This window comes from Diadema antillarum, unplaced genomic scaffold (genome assembly GCF_040938485.1).
Source record: "Diadema antillarum isolate AM-2024a unplaced genomic scaffold, OU_Dant_1.0 seq00000049_RagTag, whole genome shotgun sequence".
Taxonomy (NCBI): Eukaryota; Metazoa; Echinodermata; class Echinoidea; order Diadematoida; family Diadematidae; genus Diadema; species Diadema antillarum.
In genome coordinates, this window is record NW_027271158.1 from 452648 (window position 1) to 472553 (window position 19906).

Here is a 19906-nt window from a genome sequence, read left to right on the forward strand (position 1 = left end):
TCAACAGAATTTACAAAGTAATCATTGAATTGCTGAGCTATTTCTTCTGCATCAGACACTTCTTCACCATTTAACTCAAGCTTAATTTGATTATCATTCTACGATGATGAAAAAAGCTTTAATGTTTTCCACATGGCGTTCGGAGTACCACCATTTTCACTTAATAAAGTATTTATGTAATCATTTTTGGCTTCCTTGATTTTAGTGGAAATTTCATTCCTCAGGGATTTATACATGAGCCAGAAATGAGAGTTTTGTGGGCTGCTTGCTTTTTTAGACATCTTGTAGTACCAGTCACGCTTATTCATGGTGTCTATTAAGTCACCAGTCACCCACGGACATAACTTTGACCTACGGCGCTTCCTCTTCAGGGGAGCGTGTTCATTGACAGCTGTCATATACAATTTATACCACCTTTTTATAGCGTTATTCGGATCGGTATCATCTACAATATCTAAAAAAGGTAAGTTTCGTAACATATTGATAAAATTCTCGTGTGAAAAATGTCTATAACATCTATACTCAATTACATTATCAAACTGTTTGGTCTCCACCTTCGTTGTACCAAAAACAGTAAAAGTCAAATAATGGTCACTTATGTGTGTCTCAAAGACCCCAGTCACCTGATGTCCTTCGGGGTTGGATGAGTACACGTGATCGATCAATGACTTAGAGTTGGGCGTTACGCGAGTTGGTACATCAATAAGCTGGTGTAGGAGATTAATATTCATAACTGACAAAAGACTGCGAGACTGTGAGTTGTGATTATCGGGAAGAAGATCACAGTTTAGATCACCAACTATTATGATTTCTCCTTCGTTTTCGCTTATACAGTGAAGCATGTTTGATAATGTTACAAAAAATCGTTGGATGAGTTAGGAGGTCGGTAGATTACACATACAAACACTGGATTTATTCGTCTTAGTTTAACTTTAATCCAGATGACCTCCAAATCATTTCCACAATTATCTATTTCACAGAAATTTAAGCTTTTTCTTACATACAGTGCGACTCCTCCCCCATATCTTGACCGATCTTTACGTATTACAGTAAAATTGTCTATCGATAAATCCGTATCTGAAATTGTTGCATCACAATGAGTTTCACTAATAGCTACAATATCAAAAGGATCATTATCTAACAACAAACTCAACTCATCTATTTTATTCGGAAGAGAGTTTATGTTAACATGACATATTTTAAACCCAGAATAACAAACGTTGGGAATTATACCATCAATGAGTTCGTGATAGCTGTTCTTGTTCTCCACAGATTCTCTTTCATTACGTTTTATCTCTTCTACGTTTTCTTCATTCGCGACATAATTCACTGATTCTGCTGAGCTAGCAGTGTTTTCGCGGTCTGCAGGCAGTCCATCCAATCTCGCGGAAAAACCCTGCCCTTCGGAGTCTTCTTCCTGCGATGCCAGTCTTGCCGTCTGCGAAAAGGCGATGCATCGTCACTGATTGTTGACCTGATGTGCTGGACAAGGTTTTGCGCAAAGACTTTTATCCCGTGTGCGTTTAGATGTACGCCATCTACGGCGATTTGGGTATTGGTATCTATGCAGTCGTTGTCAATGATGTTCCATGCTCGCTGATTGGCCAGAAGTTTTAGGTCAGCGTTTACGCGATGGGTCTTCCAGGAAATTGTCTGCGGGGCCTGTCTACGATGAATTATCGTCGAGATTGTGATTGACTTGAGCTCTGCAAAAGACTTTTGCATGTAGTCGCAGAGTGATGCCAATTTGGCGACGATTTCGTTAGGTTCGTCATCGGCCAAGTTATTGGTGCCAAGATGGAAAATGATTTCCGATGCTTTGTGTTTTCCAGCTAGATCTTTGGCTATGTCAAAGGCATCATCAATTCTAGCACCGGGAAAAGATTTACACAATACCACTTTCCTTCGTGATAGCTTTTTCGGATCAATGTATTTGACCATTGAGTCTCCAACTAGCAAGATATCTGCCTTGAAGTCGCTGTCTGGTTGGCTAGATGCGTCATTGTAGGCAAAATCATTCACTTCTGTTTGGCATGCCTGGGTAGTATTGTTTGATGGATTGACAAACATTTTGATTTCGTCATCGGTCTGAGTGGCCAGGGTGTTGTTTGACGTAATAGAATTCACTGGCTTGTTTTCCGTATTTGTCTGAGGTGCCTGAACACTCAAGCGGGGATCATCGATATGATTCGATTCCGAAGCAGAACAAGAAGCCGTGAACACTTGTTTGTGTTTCCTCCTGTATTCATCCAGCTGTGAACAGAGTGACCCGTTTACGTCGTTCGTTGGAACATCGTTGGAATGGTGTGTGAGCTCCGTGACAGGTGATGATGGTGGTGACGTGTAACTATGGTCATCGTCACACTCCAATTGCTCCTCATTGTGACCCTCGCTGTTGACATCATCGTGTTTAGAGCTATCGGGGGTATTTGTCCCATTGTACAATTCTGGACGTCGAACGGATTCCAGACGATCAAGTCGGGTTTGAATGGACCTAATCATGTCCGGCAGGGAGAGACATTGTTCACATAATCCGATTCCATTGTTGTCGGAGGCGGGGGATCTTCTACAAAGAGGGCACTGGCTTATGCCGTCATCTGAGATTGTGACAATATGGCGGCTAGCATCATGTTCGCTAGAGTCGTTTGATTCTCGATCAGTCAGACAGGCGAAGTGCTTGCATATATCAATGTGTAGATAAGGCAAAATGTCCCTCAGTAGATTTGTTAGATATTCGACACTATCTGTGTCGGTTTCCTTGCCGAGAAGTTCAGTTGTAGTTTTCAGATAATTCGTTGCTTTCGTAAGGCTTACTTCGTCACGTATTTTGGTAGTTTGTATCGAAAGTTACTTTCTCCGGGAGTTCCGTGACAAGTGTTCGTTTTAAGCTGCGTCATTATTCATCTTGCACATTGTCCGAGAGATAAGATGTATATAACAATATGAGCTCACCTGTTCACTTCTTAGAATGAAGAGTGATGGGTACATAACAGGTAACTCTGGTTTTTGCTCGCAGATGAATCTGCGCACATCATGTTGAATCGGCTACGGCCGTTGTTGTATACACATGGGACTACGCAGATCCTTACTCCCAGGACTCAGTTCACTTTCGCTCACAGAAATCTGACGAAAAGGTCCTCAAAAAACTCGACATGATTCCCCAAAAGCTTCAGAATGTTTCCTTCATAGATATTGCAGCGGAGTAACATAAAGACACAATTCTGTGAAACTTCAAAAATCACATATTTTAGCGATGTTTAGCGATGTTTCAGTTTAGCGATGCTTCAAACACCACACGCCATCCTTCAACCTTAAGATTTGGACCTGTAAATGCTCCGAAAAGGTTAAAATGAAGTTCAAATGCGTCTTTATATGTCTAAATAGAAATCAACAGCAAAAACTATTTGCAATTTCGCCTTGACTGCCCGACATATGTCTTAAAATTAGTTAATTTAATATTATTTAATGGAATTCTCTTTGTTTTCTTTGTATTTTGACAAATTGCTCCCTCTTTATGGTTTCCAAGAAAAGTTTTGATGGTGCCATTTTGTAGAGTATGTCTTGAGTTACATTTGTGCCACATTTCAGAGAAATTGATAGAAAAATATTGAAATGATAGAGGGAGCGGATTGTGCCCTCCATGGTTTACCGAGCTTAAAAAAGGTATTTGGAGTTATGAGGGTTAACGGCTGATACTGAGACTAAGCTACTTCTCTGGAATTGCTATCATAGCAAAATATCATCTACAGATACATACCATTTCAAAATGCATAAGCAGAATTTGTCCTTTTAAATGGTACCAATATCGTAAAAACCTGGTCTTGGCCCATGGACTATTTGTATAAAATAGAGAATGCTGCAACGATAAGAATGTTCCGTCATCAATAACCACACCCTTGTAGGGTGCATGTTACGAGTTCGACTCCCTCGAATCATACAACCCACGAGTTATACAGTCCATGATTTCCACACTAAGCAAACAAGGCCCACGAGACCGACAACATTACAAGCCCCGTGTTATATTGTCGAACTCATGGGCGTTATTTGTGTAGTGTCCAACTCGGGGGATGTGTGACTCGCGGGCTATATGACTCTTTGGTGTCGATCTCTTGTAGGGGAATGTATTGTTCAAGTTGGAGGCTCTAATGAATGAATGAATTGATGAAACTAATCACGTGGCCACTGCTCTCATTTCGCGGGCTCAGCTTTTCTAACAAGACATACCAATATTAACGTAGTTCTGGATTAAGGAGACCCTAGAAGAAACACGAGACCTTCTAATATGCTCAAGGCAGAAAAATTTGTTCTAGAAGCTTAATTCTTTGTTAAGAATCATTATGTACGTTTACTCTAACTAATATATAGATATAATTATGCATACATATATATGAATATAATCTACACACATACCCCTGTGACAGACGTATGCACAAAGTAGAACAGGGAATGTAATCACCTCTTCAATCTTTTCTTGTCTTACACATGAATCATCTTTGCGTTTTCTTGCTATCATAATGTAAATAAGAACTGCTGCATCCTTTGTGTTCTATTATCGTAATCTTAACTGAAATTAAGCAAGCAATGACCTATAGGGAAAAGGTTTGAAGTTGCTACGTCATTGACCAAAACATTTTAACTTATTACTTCCTACCAGGAGTTCTTTCAGCTGATCTTTGACGAGCTTCTCGAGCCAGGAAAGTATCCTGTCTTCAAGAGAATAAAGGATTGTGCCATGTCTACAACATGCTGGTTCAACAAGGTGTGTAGATAATATCACTCGACTTTATTTAAGGACGTTCCTCAGCTAAAGTAAAGTCCATGTCATTTTCTTCAAACTTTCCATGTCGTAACTTTGACCCATCCGAAGCCCAAATATGTAAATAAAACCATAGGTTCACGTGCTTGTTTTTCTTCTACGGGACTTTGAAGAATATGACTAATCTGCCGTCCTGTACCAAAATGATAGCGTTACAGGATCAAGACCATGATTGGCAACAAAATCTGCAATGACAAACCTAAAGCTACATAATTCTTTCAAAATCCACGTTATTTTCTCCAAATTTGCAAGAATTGCAGAAAAAGGTACCCAAAACGAGGAAAAGGTTTTAAAGTTAGGGTTTACACTCTCATTCTTGACCAAGCAGCGCCCTCACGCGGCAGGAAACACCGAAATCTCTAAAATCCTTCTCATCGACGTTTTCTGTTCGGGGTGAGCTAAAGGGCAAGGTTCATAAAACTTATGCTGTATATTCAAAACCCATGTCATTTTCACAAAACTTGACAAAATTGTAGAAAAAGGCTTACTATTTCCAGAAAAATAATAAAAAGTGGGGGTTCATGTGCTCGTTTTTGTGCTAGCAGCGCCCCCATGCGACATATATCATCGTAAGTCTCCAAAATCTGGTCAGGAACCCATGCAGGGATGCCCTGACAAGTTGGGTTCATCAAACTTATGCTGTACATTTAAAACCAATGTCATTTTCACGAAACTTGACCAAATTGTAGACAAAGGCTTACTTATTCCAGAAAAACGATAAAAAGTGGGGATTCATGTGCTAGTTTTTGTGATGGCAGCATCCCCATACGATAGAAGTCATCCTAGGACCCCAAAATCTGGTTATAAACTTATCGTGGGTGCCCTGATTAGGTGGGGTTCATTAATGTCATGCTGTACATTCAAAACCCATGTCATTTATTCGAAAATTTATCAAATTGTAGAAGAAGGGTTACTTAATGCAGAACATTTGAAAAAAAAAATGGGGGGGGGAGGGGGGTTCATGTGCTCGTTTTAATGCTAGCAGAGCCTCCCTGCGACAGAAATCATCGTAAGACCCCCCAAATCTGGTCAAGAACCAATGCAGGGATATACCCTGCTAGGATGCATGAATCTCATGCGGTCACTTAAAACCCCATTTTTTTAAAACAAACTAGCCAAATACGTATCACAATTGCAGTGATATGGAGGAAAAATATTCAGAAAGGAAGGTCCATGTGCGTTTTTGTTATTATTTCCCTTATGCAGCCATATTAGCATAATAATATTATGTGGACGCAAGCGTGGAAAACTCCACATTGACATGCTTGTTTGTTTGTTTGTTTTACCCACTTCTTGTAACCATGTGCAGAAAGTGATAATGGAAGAAGAGGAATAAATATAAGGAAATGGGAGTTTTGGCATTAGTCTGACGGTCCTCCAAAAGAAAAAACAAATCTTAATATAATGACTTGATTGTAGATTGCATGTGTTGGTTGTTGCAGTGGTTGGTAAAGTGCGTGTTGTAAACTATGGAGTTGTACCTTGAGTACCCCCCCCCCGAAAAAAATTCTTTAATTCTCCTTTTGTTACACCAGATTTGGTAATCAAAAATTAATATCTGAATGGTGAAAGTGATAAATACTTGCTTGATAATACTTTCGTGACTTTGTATTTTGTACTAGTAAAGACAAGTTTAGATCTAATTTAGATTTTAACAGAGATACTCAGATTGAATTAGTTGTTGGACCTAAAGATGAAATGTGTGTCATATGTTTGTTTTGTTGTTGTTGTTGTTGTTGTTGTTGTTTTTAACACCTAGACTAGTAGACTAGTAGCCCCGAGTAGGGCCTATCCCCTTCAGGCCCAGGTACCTTAGTACTCCACTTGACCATGTTGATGAACAGATAATGAACTGCATGTCACAAAACAGATCTATGGATTGAAAATGGAAACAGCGGAGTTCCACTTCCAAGCTTCCCGATTCCGTCGATCAGTGTTGTGCTACCATGACCATGTATAGGGCCTATGCGGCTCGGACCGCTGAACTTTGCGTAGTATGTACAGATTGTAACGCGTACAGTCGTCACGCGAGCCGAGCGAGGCCGCCCAGCGCGGTCGCGGTCGGGAGCTGTCGGGTATCCGAACGTACCACACTCTAGCGGTAAGCACTATTTGGATACCCGTCCCGCTTCATCATGAATATTCACCAGGCAGTAAGATACTGTACAAGTAAGTGCCCAGAACGCTGGATAGGTGTCATAGAATGTAAAAACGTATCGCCGGGAAATGTAAAAATCTCGAAAAATTGCATCAACGGGGAATGTAAAAACGTCGATCTACTAGCAGCTGCTCAGCTCAGCGAGCTCAGCTCATCACTCGTGCGTGCGCTTTGTTACGTCACTGCCAACCTGCGCAGCTAGGATGCGCACAAACTCAACTGAGGAACGTGATGTGACTATTGGATGATTACACGATATTTGCACTCGTTTCAGTAAGGTGTAGATTTTTACTTTTTATCACATTTAAGCTTAGCTATGCACTTTTGATAAAATTTTGGTAGCGGATGCATACAATACTAGATCAATCATGGATTTTAATAGGTCTACACTAACTCACTACTGTTAAAAGACATGAAATGGTGAGATTCCACGCCTCCTCCCTTATCCTTCTATACCCTTTTTATTAGCTTAAAGGGTTGTGATACGTCACTAATGGAGGATATAACATACATGTATGTAAAACGGGTTTGTTTGTTTTTTTCACTCAACTCTGTTTTTGTTCCAATATACATGTAATTTATACACTGAATGTACTTCCACTACTGATGTATCGATGATTTGTTTTGTTGTTGTCGTAATGGCTGTATTTTGTTCGTGTGTTGTATACAAATGTATGTAAGTTATTTTGTCTCACTGTATTTTTATCGATATAAATCAGACACAATTCAGCCGTTTGGCTGCGAAGTTTGATCAATAAACCATTCCATACCATTCCATACCATACCATAGATTTTACAAAAAATATCCAGTCTAAGATATTCATTCTACAGGGGGTATGGATATCACAACTTGCTTGAACTCGACAGCAAATATAATAGTTTCGAGAAGTTTTATGTGTGGGGTTCAAAAAGGTGTAATGATACTGTAGTATTGTTTTCTCATTCATTCTAAGGTAAATCTCACCCATTTATGATCCTTATGTTTTTCGCCCACATACGCAACATGCAGTTACCGAGGCTTAAAAGAGGTGAATTTACCAGTCTCGATTTTCCGTGCGTGTTCAATGATGACAAATCGCCACGCTTAAAGCGAGTTCGATTTAGCAAGGTCCCGGCTACAACAAGGTCGATTACAAAAGAAGAGTAAAACAATCCTTTTGGTGCCATGTCTGGAGCTAAATGAATGTTTGGGTGCTATTCGTTATTCCGAAGGTTCGCTATTCCGAAACACACAAATTCCCTATACCTAGATGTTCGTTAATCCGAAAATGAAAAAGGGTTCGTTCATCCGAACATTTGTGGCGTTATTCCGAAGGTTCGTTATTCCGAAGATTCGATAATCCGCTAATGAAATTCGGAATAATGAACCTTCGGAATAACGAATCTTCGGAATAACGAGCTGTGACTGAATGTGTTACTCAGCAGGAAACAAAAAACAAAAAACAAAACGTAATCGCAAGACCACCTGTATATGGTCAAATGAAACCACGCTACGTTATTTCTTATCCATTGATACAGGATTTCCATGACCTGGACATGCTGAAGGCCATTGGGAAACTCTTTGGTCTGATGATCTACAACAAAGTCATCATCACTCTTCCTTTCCCGGATCTCTTCTACAAGAAGATCGTGGTGGACATGTCAGTACCGATTTTCGCACTAATGCATTAATTTTGTATGTTGACTGTGCTACATTTGCTCTTGGGTCAGGGAAATTGATAATTATGCAGGTTTACCGCCCTATTCTTATGAGATTTGCATTCGAATTCAAGAATAGGCGCTCGAGGTCATATGATTTTCGTCAACACTATACTCTCCTGGTTCGTTTACATTCTTTAAGCATTCGTTTCATAGCAATCCTTTTCAATTCTATCTCATTCAACTTAGAGAGCAACTCATTTAATATTAACGACGCGAAATTGTCATTCAATTGTCATTCAATTTCGCGCCAGCACGACTGGCGTTCAATTTTCTCTCAAATACACTGTCTTGATTCAATAACATATAGTACAGCGTGTCCCAGAAAAAACGGAACCGGGTTTCCATGCAACTTTTTACTATCGAAATCATACATTTTCTTTATGAGATAAGCATCAATGGAAAGATAAACTTTTCTGCCTTCATTTGATGTACAACTTAATGTTCATCATTCATGCATGACTAAGTTAGAACAACGAACAATGGTGCTTCTAAATTTTCATTTGCACGCGCAAATGGTGACTTTAAGTGAGTTTTCAGACTGTTAACGTTACGTTTTCGAAAAACAATGTTCATAAACCAAATATTCATATTTTCTTCTTTCATTATCATGAGACCTTAAGCATTAAATGTGAATATCGCATGCTTGAGAAAAATTTGCATGAAAACATGCTTCATTTCTATCGATTCTACGGATAGTCGAAAAACAAGCATTCAGCTCTCCCGACTTAGCATTAGACAATGGGCTCATCTGCACCATTAAATTTACACAAAACAACCGCAGTGCTACAGTGAATGTTGTTCGGGGTAGTGGGGTATTTACAGAGAATTTGCATCACTTTATTTATCACTGAAATTGCGCTTCTAACATTTTAAAGGTGCAAGTGCAGGGCAGAATGTCGTGTTTTTTGTTTTGTTTTGTTTTGTTTTGTTTTGTTTTGTTTTGTTTTTTTTTTTTTTGGGGGGGGGGGGAGGGCTCGGAAGGTTTTTTTTCGGTCCGTTACTTCCACCCCGCCTTCCCAAACATTTCGCGTAAGCCCTGGTCACAACTCGCCGTGCGTGCTTTTCGTCCGTACGTTCTTGGCGGAGGCCACGGCGTTCACGTTTTTTCTAAAAACGTGGGGAGGAAGTGACTAGCGCAGGGAGGAAGTACGTCAACGCACGACACTCGCACGGTTGCGCAGGATGTAAGTATGTGGCCCGCACGCCACGCCTGGCAATGAGGGGTTACGTGCATCGTACGTTGTGCACGTGGTAAGTGAGTTGTACGTGCTTACAACTTACAATCTGCGTGAGATTGCTACGTTCTCTTGCGGAGGCTGTAATTACACGTGCTGCTCACGTAAGGTATCCCTACTCTGTCGCATGTTGTAAGTGCGTGCAAGTGCGATGATTTTTTTCTCCCCGTCAGATGCTACTAGGGGTAGGCCTAATTATAGGATCACCTTCCAAGGTTCTTCAGATGTATAATCATACTTCTTCCCCATGGATGTATAGTAGTTTAACCTTCTGTGTGTCATATTCATTTCATGTCTATAGGTTTTTATATATTCTGTTGAAAGAAATGAGATTGAAATAAATAAACTAAGTGAAATATGTGAAATGTGTGCATATTTGACTCATTGACAGAGAAAGGGTTAATAGGCTATATCAGGTATAGGACCAAAGAGCTGTACAGCTCTATGTATAGGACCTAGGTTACATCACGTATAAAATGGCATTGTATACCTGATGTAGGCTAATAGGCTAATGTCAATATCAGGTATACAATGACATTGTATAACATTATTTGGATTAAAACATCCTAACACATTGGCACTTGAGGTGAGATGCGTATAATTTACTGTTATTAAGTCTGCCATCTTTATACCCAGTTTCAGAGGTGGTGGCATTTCAGACATGGAGGCATTTTTTAGCTAGATTCATCAGCATATTAATAGAACAATGAATGTAGGCCTATGAGTTTGCAGTTTCATCTGAGACTAAAGGTGTCACGTTTGCAATTAAGGCCCTATATAAGGTAATACTGTTATAGAAAATTCTTCCTTCCTTAATTTCAAAATATACACATTCTCAATTTCAGAGAATGGTACTGACTTTATCACTGTTCTGCATATACAATGATGATCAATGCCTTTTAAGCACGCTTGTGCAGATCTTAAATGTATTTTTTTTTGTAACCCCAAAAATCCTGTCACTTCATGCATTGACCAAGATTTCTATATGTTTTGCTTCTTCAAGAAGTTTTTTTACTTTGTCTTATGTGCCACAAAATATGGTACAAGTGTATACAAGTGTGTGTATATGGGTCAGAATTTTGAACGATGTACAATTGAGCCAAAACAAGGCAAAATTTAAAAAGTAGGAAATTCTCCAAATCATTCATCTTATCTGAAAGAGTATAACCCAAGCTTTAATATGAACCCAATTATACTAGAATTTTCCCAGAGGAACAAGTTTTTATTCACCGCTGAAGTTTACCATGTCCACAGCAGCGAACGTCCGTGAGGAATAGTACTGCACATACATTTGAATACCATTTAAATAGTTTCCAAAGATCTGATTCAGTTCAAAATCCTAACGAAATATCTTAAGGGACATGTGTACGTGATTGCAGAATATTAAGCTTGTACTCGTAACCTGTACGTAATGGTAGACAACTGGTGATTTAACTAAATTCGTCATTTCTGTGAAAATATTGCTCTTCCGCTAAAAACCTTCTCCACTTTACGCGCATTTTACAGAAACACAATATTTTTACCTCTTATTTCACTATCCTATACTTTAATCCTCACTCCCAAATAATAATATACCTTTTTAAGATGTATCTCATCTGGGCAGTCTCTATAACCCAACAAACATAGCATAATTTTCATCACGGAGGTTCGCATGTAGCTCACGGACGTTCGGAACAAACAAGATATTGAACAACGCAGCTCTCTTGAGTTGGAAACGTATTCTACTCACAACAAACAGCAATTTCATGTCGAGAACAAACTCCTCTGCAAAATCCTGAATAGATATTACCAATTCTCAATTATATAAGCTTGTTTATCTTCTCATACTGAGGAATCAAAGAAAACAATTTTTCCATCTCTCGCAAATGAACGTACAAACGTACGTGTAATCTCATTGACGTATAGTCCATCCTTGAGAACGAATATATTTATCAAAATTTCGCTATCATGAAGTAAATATTCAGGTCCTAAACTTCAATAAAGTCTACAATGCAAAATTTGCTTTTTATATAACAAACATGGTCACAGCTAAAATTATGACAAAGAATTAATATAGAAAAACAACAGAAATGTGCTCCGTTATAGAAATACGAAGTTTATATTCTGCTGGGGAGGGCAAACGAATACGTTAGGAACAAATCCCTCTGTGTTTGCTCCTTGTGTTACACACTGCTACCGAGAAAAATTTGTGTTATTATATTAGTCAGAAATGATAATAGGTTCGACACTGCGAAGTTTCGTCATAACAAGACACAATAAGTCCATATATCTTGGATGGATGTTTGTGACTTCGATATTATACAATATGGTTTGTTATAACAAACCTTTTGTAGCGCGTCATTTCGGAGGCACGTTATTCATAAAGTTTGTCAATACGAAAATTGATAGAGTTCGTATAATTATGAAGCTTTTTTATTCGGTAAATGATAGGAATCTCCGAAGGTTAACCGAAAGGCTTATTAATTGGAACATGAAAACTTATGTTCGCTTATCCAAATGCGGAGAAACAAGTTAACAACTAAAATCCTCCAATTTCAAAACCTCATAATAACTGTTTTCACCTAAACGAATATCAGGCCTATTCTACTTTTAGAAGAACGGACCTAAGAATAATGATCCTTAATATATATTTTTCGAAGAACATTTCTAATAACAAACCTCCTGAATTAACTACATTTTTTTTTTTACATTTTGGAATAACAAACCTTTGGACATCGGAGTAACGAATCTTTGGAAGAGCGATCGTATCAAAGTGCAACCTTAAACCTATTCTTAATCATTACTTTTTTAACATGTGTTTTCAAAGTAAGAACAAAAGCACAAACAAACTGACGATCTTTCTGTCTCTTAAATGTAAAATGAAAAAAAAAAGATCTTGGAAAAAATTACAAATGAATATTGCTTTTCATTGATGAGTATAAAACAACACCATGTGATGATAAGCGATGGATTTGTGTGTTTTCATCAGACAATAATTGTATACTGCATGATTTTTGTTCGCTTGTGACGGCATTTCGATGAATAAAAAACATAAACAAACAAACAAAAACTTCTCCAGAGGAATTTGGTATAACGGGAGTGCACTGGCAATTCTTTTCTCTGTGTGTTGGAGCTCGATCCCTTCTCTGTTTCTCAGTCATTTTCATTCAACTGCTTCCACGTCCTTTTGAAACCTTTCCGTTTCTTATTCAACACATGCTCATTACAGACTTCTTCCGTCATTATCCTGAATGTGATTGCGTAGCACTTTTCGGATTTGTTTTGGTTTGTTTTGTTTTGTTTTTGTTTTCTGTTTGGTCGCAGCATGTTCAGGCTATTGAGGGAATGAGAGAAAAATCGTCATGAAGAGAAAAATAAGAATGAATTAAGGCATTTAATATCATGACAATTACAGCGAACGTCCGTTATGGAGACCAAAACTGGATGTGTTCTGTTTGAGACGGCAGCTACCATACTCAAAAGATAAACACTTAGAGCACCTGTCACTAAAAAGTGGCACTGATCCTCTTTCTCCTACTATGTAATCCATTGACTTATTCAACCAACGAACATCCGTGAAAAAAACGTTTTCCGTTTGTTATTACAGGTAAATTGAGTGCTGAACGCTATTCACTTTTGGGTATGAGCGGCTCGGTGATTTGGTAATATTTTCAACTAACATTAATCTTATGTGCAGTGATATATTTGTAATTGTCAGAAATTTCCTTTCTCGGACAGAACGTCCGTGAGCGAAACTTTCAGAACCTGTAACAGTACAAATTGTCTCCAGAACCTCATTAGAAAGAAATTTAAATGCACAGAAATTACAGATTACGCAAAGTTCCATTTTCCCATAACTTTGTTTTAAGTGTTTAGCTGTTTTTGTATAATTAGAGGGAAATCAAGCGCAAAATTGTGAGTAAATTTTCAATTGTTTGTTCATCATGATCACATAACGCCTTAAAAATTCTGAAACTACTGCTCTAAACTCATTGTTTACTTTGTAAAACTTTATTTGTCGCTATTCGAGCCAAAAGTTTTAAAGAATACAGGACACTTTCGGGACAAGTTATCCCTATCGGAGGGATTGCATACGTCACGGACGTTCTCTGGAATTATCACGGACGTTCGTTCTACTACTAGGGTCATGTTCCAGGACGGATAACTAATCGGCAGAGAGTACCTAGCCTTCCTAACTCTTTCAAAATTTTGAAAAGGTATTGTCAATGCAAATTATAAGAAATTTGACATCCTTACAACATATGTATTGCTCAGAGGGGGATCAGGAGGTGAATTTTCAGAGAAAATATCAATTATTTGCTTGGTTTTTGGTGAATTGCATGGTCCAAAAACTGCGGACGAACCTCAGTCCGCTCCAAAAATGGCATGCAGCTCCTCGGCAAGAGAGCCAAAGGTAAAATGCACCTTCGCCATCAAAGCAAGATGGTGTCCCACTCGAAAACGTTTTAATCATAACGGACGTTCTTTTTTTCTTGGAGGTTCGTCTAAAAATACAATTTCGGTTCCTATTTGACAAAGGATGGACAGAAACTCAAAACAAACATATTATCGTGTTGCTAGATCTTAGTTGATTACGACTCAGAACAATATCGCCAACAACGTTTCATGGGCTACGATCTTTATTAGAAAATAGCGGAAGCACGTCCGTGACGAAAACTGAGTATAATTTTGCATAAAAGAATATTACGTCCCATGTACAGCCAGCAGACATACAATTTTTGCAGGATATGTTCATTAGGTGGAACACCAAATTTTCGTATACGTTACAGTTGAGACAACAAAGTAGAATTTGCAGCAGCGATAGAAATAAAAGCATCACGGACGTTCGTCTGTTTAGGACTTTGATATTTTAATTGTTCTCTGTAATTTTGTACGTGCTCATAAAGTTCTTATAATTTTGTGGTACATACTCATGATATGTCAGATCCAGAACATGGTCAGATATTAGATGCCACGTACCATTAAAAATGCACATCATTAGTTTGAAAAACAAAAATTATTGTGAAAATAGCGTTTTTACCGTAATTTTACGCTTTAAGTCCTTGTGAAATGAAAAATATCAGACAAAAGTCAACCAAACCATATATTCCCTAAAAGGAAATTTACCAATCTTTGAGATGACATGAAAAAATCTGGTTTCTTAGAGCATCCTGGCGTGTTCTAAGGGAACGAATGTCATAAGGTACGAAAATTGGCAATTGTACATCGTTCAAAATTCTCACCCATATACATGTATATATATAAATATATTACTAATCGCCTACCATGTAGAAGGGTCCTATAACATAATAATTTCGATTTGTGACACAATTCGAAAGAGTTTTGAAAGCCCTTTCAAGTGATATAACAATCATTTTACTCTGTATGCGATTTTTTTCGATCCTATAATCCTTACAGGGAATTTCTGCCCGGTAGGTGAAATAGAACAGTATGAATATATAATTGCCATCATCATGACATCTTGGAGACGAAAATGATGATACTCGTCCGTCGGCTCGGTTCGTGTACCTTGCAGAGATCACTGCGCACAACTTACGTTTTAAGTGCGGAGCAGGTGCTTATTCGGCAAGTTCGGTACAGTCTGCGTGCTCTATTGAACAGTTGAACTCAGGGAAGTGTCGAATAAGCACGGGCTGCGCACTTATTACGTGCTCAACACGTACGTGCTACGTGTGCCGTCAGCCGAGCAAGTGACGGTGGGAAAATTAAAAAAAACGCACGGAATCAGTGCGTTGTACGCACGTTCGCTGTAGAGTGCACGTACGTTGCCCGCACTTAGGGTGAATCCGTAGCCCGAACGCAGCGAAAGTTCCTCGGGTCCTAAAAGTGCTACGGCGTGTCTGCGTGCTCGAAAATTCGTGCGGAGGCGGAACTTACTACGTACGGATCCCCAAATTTTGCCCACGTTTTTGTAAGTAGACAGCACGCACTTGCAAGTACGGCGAGTTGTGACCACAGCTTGATGGACACCCTTTGCTCTGTAGTTAGCTGCATGGTCAGGCAAGCTCATGATCATGTGCTAATCTACGACCCTATTCACAACCGAACCGTCTCTAACAACCCCTTTAACCCCCTCCCTTCATGTTTGTGTAAATTCATTGAAGCATGAAGGTCATTGTTATCTGCCAAGTTGGGAAGGTGTCGGGAAAGCTAGTTGGCTCCTTTCAATATAACAAACATACATGTCTGTCCAACATTATACCTAATATATTTTTTGCTTCTTTAAGTCGGTCCATCTGTCTTGAAATGTGTCTCGCTGCTTCTCTGTGTCCGAGGCGAGTTGTTTCAATCTGGATGCTTGTTAACTGTTAACTCTTACAGTTCAACACCATGTCAAATAATTTACCGTGGAAGCAAAATACTAAAAAACTAAACTAAACTAACAAAAAGCACTCTTGGACCAGTAGAGCAAGGGTACTGGCACACAGCTAAGAGTCTCGGGATTATTCTGCCCGATGTCATGACTCTTGCTGACTAACAACTCACGTGCAGCTACAAAATATCAATCTACTAGCAAAAAAAAAAAAATAACAAAAAGCACCTTGGACCAGTAGAGCGAGGGTACTGGCCCACAGATAAGAGTCTCAGGATTATTCTGCCCGATGTCATGACTCTTGCTGACTAATCACTATCCCTTTGCTGCTCTTGGGTTCCCACAAATCACTTAGTAAGGACAAAATCATTAAGCTTGTAGTAGCTCAACATTTGTCTACTAGTATCTATTATGATAATGCATGAAGAGGATATGCATGCAGTACATATTTTTTGTTGTAGTTGTAATATACAGTGTGTTATGCAGTGTGCATATGTACACTGCTGTAGGTTTTTTTTCTAACACACACATACACAGTTACAAGTGTACATAGCTTTTCAACATCTACTGTAGATGGTGGCTTATTTTTGTGTATACATTGTACAGGCATTGCAGGCTAGACGTACCCTGGATGCCCAGGGGTCCGTTTCATGAAGCTATCACATAAAAGCTATCACATAAATCTTAGAATGGCCAAGCCGCTCCTAAGCTAGGAGAGACTTTCACAGAGAAGTAAAAACCATTTCACGAAGTCTCTCCTAAGCTAGGAGAGACTTTAATTATTTCAATCGTCATGTTCGAGGGTAATACTAATTAACATATCATTAGCATATCATTAACGTATTCTCCCTATTGTGCTACATGCGGTGAGCACTCGCTACATAGACATAGCACGTATACACACAGTGTATACAGCGCAGAGGCAACAGATCTACGACGGAGGCAAGATCCTGAAGGCTAAGTTGCATTCTACACCGCTACCAGTACATATTTCTATTAGTGAGTATATTTAAAGCTGTCTGCAATTGAAAAGTAATGCATGTGGATTCATAATGTGATATTATTTGGATATATTTTTGTTCGAATCTTCTACAATTCTCCAAGGGCTAGCTAGATGTAGATCTAATCTTACCGGTAGTAGCGTTATCACAATAGTCCCACGTAGGTACATCGCCGTTTGTTTGAATGACCAAATGGCCAGCTGAGTTTTTAGGTAGTTTGTTAGCATGGTAGGGTCTAGGGCTACTACAACTTCTACAAGTAATAGTGAAATGTTTGTGGGTTGATTTTTAGCGTGCAGATATTTCATGAGAGCAATTGCCCGATTTGTTCATGTATGGGTGAATTGCAGGTAACTTAAGGCGTGAATAGTGAAGGGATCGAAGAAGAAACCGGAAATTTCATAAGTAAAGAATTGGTCTGCATTTTATTATTAATATTATATTTTTGAAGATGTGTCTAACATTGAATAATTACACTGTCACTAGCTGTGTGGATAGTATTCAGAAGTGATACAAATTTTCTGTTTTGTGTCAAATCGACAGGAAAGATCTGGGGTTTTTTTCAGTCTAGAAAATCTCAGATTATTTTGTCTAACACAGAATTATGGGCCTAGCCTAAGCCTAATGTTTTTTAGGCCCTAACGTGAACTTATAGCGTTAGCATTTACACTACAGAGAACCAGCTGTACGTTACCTGTGTCATTGTTACGTTTACAAGTCCTAATGTTACTATCTAACGTTACTAATATAGGTCTACAACAAAAACTTGTAAAATACTAGGGGTTAGGGGTTATAACTGCAACCAGCCCGAACGCGAAGCACTGTGTACAACTAACAGGGAGTGCCCTGGGGTTAGGGCCGGTAGTACTATCTGGAGAGTCCGACAGTGATTAGACTAACTAGATCTAGTAGTAATAGTAGGGCCTAGTAGTAGTACGTAGATCCAGGTCTACACAGAATATGAATTGGAAACCATGGTTCAGATCTTGGTTCAGACTTGAAAGCTATCTTCAACAATTCTAAGTGCATACAGCACTGTAATCGCAATGCATGTGTCACAATAAGATAGAGAATGATGTTTACCTAAATTCATTGGCATGGAACCTCTAGAATTCTACTGCTATACTACCAGGTGTCTATAGATCTAGAATCCAGTGGTATAGTGATCCTGAGTAGCACCTACTGACCTAGATACTACTTAACCAGTGTATACCAAAAGTATAACCAGACTAGACCCTTTTATAGCCTTGGTATTCTTAAACATATTATCATTAACATAAGTAGGCCTATCACTCATCAGTAAGGAAGTTAATAGGTCTTCTAAATAGTGGCACTATCTATCTAGGCAGTTAGTAGATTCTATAGGTCCATACTCCGATGCTAGTACCGCTTACACAACTTCTTTTAGCAATTTAATTGATGATGATGACATGACAACAGTTGATGATCAGAGTCAGACTGTGGCTGCATCTCAGGCTGTAACTGTGATCAACCCGAATGTGAAATCACAGTACAGCTGGTCCTACCAGATCTTAGGTAGATGTAGACCTTGCAACATGGATGCCTATCGACAAGATCTAGAACCTCAAGAAGTCATAATACCCTAAACTATAGGCTTACACATGTTGAATTGAGACAACTCAAATACTAGTAGTATGTCTTTTAATCATCCCCCCAAAAATAATAATAATATAAGGTCCTTTATATATTTAAACTGCAAAAACATGTGAACTGATTTCAAATTTCATGCAGATTCTAGATATTGTGTGTAAAATCTTGTATAATCAAACAACAGTTTGAAAACACATTTTCTATTTTGTATTCACATTTTTAACTATAATGTTAGATATGGAACATCAGTCAGACTGCTACAATCAGGCTTCTTCATCTAATAAAGCCCAGAGTCAGTTGCTGAACTTCACTGAACACAGAACCAAACTGCTGAACTTCCATCTTCTCCACAGCTAGACTGCTACTGAACTTCGTTGAGACTTACGATGTATCTACCAGCATGGTCACCTTCAACAGAATGCAAGTATTTTAGCTTATAATACTATTTTAGCAGACAACATATCTGTATATTTTCAAATACTACAATTGCAACATTATTTACATTTGGACATCAAATTGTCTCTGGATTTTTAGTTGAATAGTGTTAGACAGGAAATATTGAAAGCAATGTTTGCTGTAATGTCCATCTTGGAAATTGAAAACAAACATTCTTATCCAGTGAATAGTGACCCTTCTAGAAACAACTGTTTTTTGCATTTTTTATTTCACTATCTGTAGAATATTACATACTGATCCAATTGAAAAGAGATAATTCATGGAAGGGGGGGGGGGGGTACCTGCATGTCTACATGTATCAAGCTCCTGAAACAAACTTTAGCAGTCACGTTATCTTAATATTGTAGGCCCTACTATGATTGTTTATTTACCCTCTCCCTTTCCTAGTATCAAAACCACCTTATGCTCTTACAATGTTTGAAACAAGAATATTCGACATAGCTAATCATTTTAAACTGTGAAAAGTCCTATTTATAGCTTATGGATCAGTAGATACTAGTGAATTCATTCTTTCAAAATCAATGGTAGGGCTTTTCAATTTGATTGCTATAGCTTGTTATAGCAAAGGCAAAGCACCCATCTCTAACATACTTTCTAATGTCCCATGTCCTGCAC

General features: G+C 38.6%; 2 protein-coding genes across 2 annotated transcripts in view; both read left to right on the plus strand.

The window, feature by feature from the left end:
• LOC139725529 (probable E3 ubiquitin-protein ligase HERC4) overlaps window positions 1–4793 on the plus strand; it is a 54793-nt gene extending 50000 nt beyond the window's left edge. Inside the window, exon 9 of the mRNA XM_071636613.1 lies at window positions 4655–4793. Coding sequence (XP_071492714.1) covers window positions 4655–4771 — 117 coding nt within the window. The 3' untranslated portion in view covers window positions 4772–4793. The remainder of the gene's footprint in view (window positions 1–4654) is intronic.
• A 2819-nt stretch (window positions 4794–7612) lies between these two features.
• Window positions 7613–19906, plus strand: part of LOC139725559 (ubiquitin-protein ligase E3A-like) — a 31202-nt gene continuing 18908 nt past the window's right edge. The window contains exons 1-2 of the mRNA XM_071636650.1: window positions 7613–7618; window positions 8493–8614. Coding sequence (XP_071492751.1) covers window positions 7613–7618; window positions 8493–8614 — 128 coding nt within the window. The remainder of the gene's footprint in view (window positions 7619–8492; window positions 8615–19906) is intronic.